General features: G+C 40.6%; 1 protein-coding gene across 2 annotated transcripts in view; it reads left to right on the top strand.

The window, feature by feature from the left end:
- ARFGEF1 (ARF guanine nucleotide exchange factor 1) overlaps positions 1-6,000 on the top strand; it is a 96,517-nt gene that overhangs the window by 30,816 nt on the left and 59,701 nt on the right. For both annotated transcript variants that reach the window (XR_012086915.2, XM_020812408.3), the window contains exons 6-7: positions 1-210; positions 561-674. The exon at positions 1-210 is cut by the window's left edge and continues 70 nt beyond it. Coding sequence is in view for 1 of the 2 variants with exons in the window: in XM_020812408.3 (XP_020668067.1) it covers positions 1-210; positions 561-674 (324 nt within the window). In the remaining variant the exon portion in view is untranslated. The remainder of the gene's footprint in view (positions 211-560; positions 675-6,000) is intronic.

Below are 6,000 nucleotides of genomic sequence, written 5' to 3'. Positions count from 1 at the left end.
GCCATCATGAACCTGAATCGCCTCAGCTTAGACATATTTCAGAGCAGACTGTTGATCAGCTATCCCAAGATCATGAAGGGGATATGGACCATCACACCAATGATGTAGATAAAAGCCTTCAAGAAGATACAGAAGCAGAAAATGGGTCTGATATTTCTAGTGCAGAAAATGAACAAACCGAAGCCGATCAGGCAACAGCAGCAGCAGAAAGTAATAATGGGTGGTGTGGTCAAAATGGGGTCAACATGTGTATGAAGTCTTATTCATTTAAGGAGCAATTATTTCTGTTTTAGTTGACTAAATATAACTTTCAGATTTTAGATTGTCACCAAGCCTTGATACTAAGCTTTGCTATCATCCTTCATAGATATTTAGACATTCTACTTAGTTGCTTTCTTGAATTGCATTTAGGTTATTGCTAGGAACTCAGAAACAATACATTTTAAAAAACCCTCTCAAATAATCTGTTTTGGAGCTTTTTGTAATGTATAATGTTGTAAAGTTGACTAGAGGTAATCTTAATAGATTTGACTAATATATTTCCTGTTTTTATTTTGTAGCGCTATCTAAAAATGTCACAGGGCCATATGATGGAGAAAATGATCAATGTGAAGAAACTGCACAGGATGTTGTTCAAAGTATAGTCCAGGAAATGGTGAACATAGTGGTAGGAGGTAATATGCTTACCTTAAAATATATTGCAGAACCGAGAAAGAGTAATGTAAGAACCTTGTAAGAAGAGGTGGTAAAGAAGTGCTGATATGTGACAATAAATTAATAAATTAATATCGCTTAAAATACTGTGCATCATAGAAGCCTAGTTCCAATGTAACAGTCTTAGTCTAATAAACGATGATTTATTAAACTGGAATGGATATTGTGTGTTTTCCCCCTGTCACTAAGTTTATGGAATGCTTCTGGAGAGTTGTAAATGACTCTCCTTTTATATCTGAATTGGGAAACTGCTTTAATAGAGCTTTATACACTATGGGTTATTAGTCTAAGATTGTTACTCATGTCTTGCAGAAGTTGCTGGTTTCCTTAAATATCCCTGACACCTTATAGAACTGTAGATTATTGAAGAAATAATTAGTGAAAATGAATACATTGAAAAGTGCTGAAGTTTTATTTCTATCACTCAGCATATTTTTTTAGATGAATTGATGTTCATATGACTAAAGTAAGAAGAAAACTATTTTGGGAAAATCATGTGTTTTATTACCTTGAAGGGACATTTTAAATGGTATTTCAGCAAATAGATTGACCTAGTTTAAGTTACCCATATTTGACAGCTTGTTTCTTTTTCACTCCCCATTTTTTTCTTGCATGTGTGAGCTTTTCACAGCAGGTTTCTTTTGTTTCTTGAGAAACTTAATGAGACACTTATAAGCAGTGGCACTTAAAATGTTTGATCAGAGTTGAGGAAAATAGTGTGAATGTTTTAATGTGGCCCAGTTCGGGGCTGAAAAATTAATCAAACTGATCATAAAGATTGTTATAAATAATGTACCAATTAGTTCCAATTCTATAAATTAATACAGTGGTGCCTCACATAGCGAGGTTAATCCATTCCGGATTAACCTTCGCTATGTGAAAACTTCGTTAAACGGAAAGTAAAAAGCCAAATCGGCTGAACACTCACCGTTTAGCGAAGTTTCCTGGGTCCGGCAGCCATTTTCCCGCCCTCGGTAAGCGAGGGGAGGGCGCGAAAACGCTGCGCGCGGCCATTTCGGCTGTTCCGGCGGCCATTTTGGACCCGCCAAACAGCTGATCCGTGGGTCGCAAAGTGAAGGTCGGTAAGCGAAACGCTTACCGATCTTCACTATGCGAGTTTCGGCCATAGAGGCTGACGCGATGCCTCCACATTAGCGATCCCGGAAAAGGGATCGCTATGCGGATTCGTCGCTATACGAGTTGCTCATTAAGCGAGGCACCACTGCATTGCAAAATATTTTACAGTTCTCCTTCAATCATATTCCTGGTTTAAAAACATGTTCTCCCTGACAGCAGATGAAATATTTTGATTCTTAGATTCTTCTGGATTGCCAGCTATCTTAGTGAACATTAGTATATTTTTCCAGTCATGTCTTTAATGTTGAGAATTATTGTTCTTATTCATGGCCTCTGTGAATGCACACAATTGGGTTGTTCTGCACCTGCGTAGGACGTTTTGGAAGTTTCTAGAGCTTAGAGACGTGATAGTGAGACGTTCCCCCATGGAGCGCATGCTCTGCCCTCCCAGCATCCCCTCAGTTCCTTTTTACCACCGCTTCGGTAGGATGTATCTCAGAACACTAGAGCAATTTACTCTGTGAGTACTTAATCTAATCAGTTATTTCATTATATACTTCTCAATCATCTTTTTATTTGATGTTCCCCTGTGAGTATCTTTTTATTTTCAGCCTTCGGTCACCATTTTTCTTCTCTTCCCATGTTTTTCTCCCCCCATCACAATCACTATTTCCCCCTCCCTTTTCCCCTATTCTGTGGCGCGCGCCCCCAGGGCCTTTCAAGCGATGCATCCTTTGCATCAACAAAATTCCACTTACAGATAGGCATGATCGCTATTTGTTCTGTTTAGGGGAACAGCATCAGACTCACTTGTGTCCCGAGTGTAAAAAACTCACTAAACTGGCCCTGAAATTTCGATTGCAAAACTGGAATCTTACTTGTGGGAACGGTCCCTCAGTCCGACCATGGACCCAACAACATCACCATCTCCATGAGAAATTGCTCGTTCTATATCAAGCCGACAATGGTACCATCTCCACCTCGAGAGCTCCAACCTGTCTTGATGACTCATCTAGGAAGAAGAAGGATATGACTAAGACAAGAAAACTAAAAAATCCGACAAAATCAACTCAACCAGTGATTCCTTCACCTATTCTCGAGGAATCATCTAGAGATGCTCCTGTTTCAACCTCAGACAGGAATGATCCAGCCATAATACAGGCTCAGGCTGTAGCCTCCATCGCTAGCCTCTCGCTGAGTTCTGGCCTATCTCCAGCTGGTGCTCATTCCAGCCCGGCCTCGGCCCATTCAAGCCCTAGATCATCAGGGCAGGCGATACCTGTTCAGCTTTCAGGCTTGGAATCTTCTCATCATTCTCCCTGTAAACACCGGGAGAAGAGATGGCACCTCTCTCCAATTCAATATGCTCCCTCGCATAGAGAACTGTACTATTATCCCGAGCCATCTCAATATCCAACCAGAGGCAACTATAGAGATCGATATCACCACTAAGATCCTTCACTGAATAGGCCTATTATGACAAACCAAGGAGTGAGATACGCTTCTCCACCAAGATATTCACTCTCCATGTCGCCTTCACTACCACAACGTCGACGTTGTTTAATTTCTGCTTACCCTACATCGACTCACCATGCGTCGATCCCAGTGAAATCGGCCCTCAAGCAAACTCTTCTGGTACCAGAAGCTTAACTCCCATCAAAACGAGCCAAGCAATCCCGACATCACACCTCCCTCCAGGTCACTACTACCTACAAGGGCCGTCTGTTGCATTCAAAGAGAATATATTCAAAATGTTCTACAAATGGTACATGACCCCCACAAATTTGGCTAAAATAAGAGCTAATTTTGAAATATATGTTGGAAATGTAAACAGAAAGAATATTGTATCATATGTGGTGGATGTGTAAAGACACCCAAAGATACTGGAGTAAAGTGAACCAGATACTACAAGAGATATTAGAAACTTCAATACCAATGATACCAGAACTATTTCTATTAAATATCTTGCCAGATATACTAGACTCTGAAAAATCATATCTAACTATTCATATTATGACAGCAGCAAAAATAGTTTTTGCGAAACACTGGAAGGAATCTGGAACACTGCAAATAGATGAAGTAATAGGTAAAATACCGTATTTTTTCTTGCATAAAATGACACTTTTTCCTAAAATACAGTGGAACCTCTACTTATGAACTTAATCCATCCCAGAAAATGTTCAATAGTTGAAATGTTTGTTAGTAGAAGCAAAATTTCCCATAGGAATGCATTGGAAACCATTTAATCCGTTCCGGCTGTTTTTCGTTCTTATCTAGAGGTGCCGTTCGCAAGTAGAAACATTAGTTCCCATAGGAACTAATACAAAGCTGGTTAATCTGACCTCTATCACTAGGGGGAGAAATTTTGTTCTTTTGACCTAAGATGAATTTAGGTCCAAAAAAAGGGCAGGAAAGGAGGGGGATGAGGGAACACCTTCTAAACCTTTAAAAACACCTTTAAAAACAAGCAGTTTTTAAAGAAAACCAAGCCAACCCAAGCACCTTTTATGTAAAAAAAGGGCAGGAAAGGGGGGAAGGAACAACTTCTAAACAGAACACCTTTAAAAACAAGCACCTTTTAAAGAAAACCAAGTACCTTTTAGGTTAAAAAAAGGCAGGAGAACACATTTTAAACAGAACACCTTTAAAAAAGCCACAGAATCCAGCAAGCATTATTCCAGCACAGACTCCTCATCACAAAGAGAGTCTAAACTGCATTTTACAGTCTGCCTGCATCAACAGTCAGCACAGCCACTCACAGAATATTTTCTGATTTTAAGAAAAAAAAACTGTGGAGTCTAAACAAGATGGAGGTGTAGAGACTTGAGTCTAAACTCCATTTTAAAGCCTGCTTGCGGCAACAGTCAGCAACCATTATTCTAGCACAGTGGTTCTTAACCTTCGGTTACTCAGTTGTTTTTGAACTGCATCTCCCAGAAACTCCAGCCAGCACAGCTGGTGGTGAAGGCTTCTGGGAGTTGCAGTCCAAAAACACCTGAATAACCCAAGGTTAAGAACCACTGTAAGCACATAACTCCTCATCACAAAAAGAGAGCATTGGGGGGAGAGACTTTAGTCTAAATTCCATTTTAAAGCCTGCTTGTACCAACAATCAGCAACCATTACTGTATTCCAGTACAAAACTCCTCATCACAAAAAGAGAGCATAGAGGGAAAGAGAGATAAAACAATGGGTTGGGTGGGGGGAGAGCCTTGAGTCTACAGTAGACTCCATTTTAAAACTCCATTTTAAAGCTTCCTGCCTGCATCAACAACCAGCAACCATTATTACAGCAAACAGATCCCCAAAGAAAAAAGTCTTTGGAGTCACATTTTATACCCACACATTTTAAAACAACAGAGAGGTCACAGTACACAAACCCTAGAAGCCGCAGGATGCGAACATACGGGCTAAACCGCAGAAGCCTGTGCTGCAGGGTCAGAAGACCAAGCAGTCGTAAGATCGAATCCACGCGACGGAGTGAGCGCCCGTTGCTTGTCCCAGCTCCCGCCAACCTAGCGGTTCGAAAGCATGCAAATGCGAGTAGATAAATAGGTACCATCTCGGTGGGAAGGTAAACAGCGTTCCGTGTCTAAATCACACTGGCCATGTGACCACGGAAAGATTGTCTTCGGACAAACGCTGGCTCTATGGCTTGAAGAGCGGGATGAGCGCCGCCCCCTAGAGTCGGACACGACTGGACAAAAATTGTCAAGGGGAACCTTTACCTTTTTTACATTTTAAAATTACAGTCTAATTTTCACATTTAATTTTAATTTAATATTACAGTCTACTTTTCACATTTTAAATCCACACTGCAAGACCCATCGGCACAGAGACATAACCCCCCCAGCCCTGTCCCCCCCAAGCTGCAACAAACCCTATACAGTACAGTAAATACAGTGTACTCAACCAGAACAGGCAGTCTCTCTGTTTAAAAAAAGAAAGTCAAACATCCAAAAATCCAAAATCCAAAATTTAAAAAAGCAAAAAATAAATAAAAAAATTAGTTCATACAGTACAGTACTGTACCAGGCACTCTCCCTATCCACTCTCTAACCGCTTGGACGAGCAATGTTGCAGACAAACAGCTTCTTCCCTGGCCAACGCTTAACAAAAAGTTCAAATTTTGCACTTTCCCCGCCTCCCCGTGGATTTTTTGTTCGTATCTTGAAGCTCTGTTCACAAGTAGAAGCAACATTTTGCGAA

This window comes from Pogona vitticeps, chromosome 4, assembly GCF_051106095.1.
Source record: "Pogona vitticeps strain Pit_001003342236 chromosome 4, PviZW2.1, whole genome shotgun sequence".
Taxonomy (NCBI): domain Eukaryota; kingdom Metazoa; phylum Chordata; class Lepidosauria; order Squamata; family Agamidae; genus Pogona; species Pogona vitticeps.
This window is presented reverse-complemented; position numbering and strand designations above follow the sequence as displayed.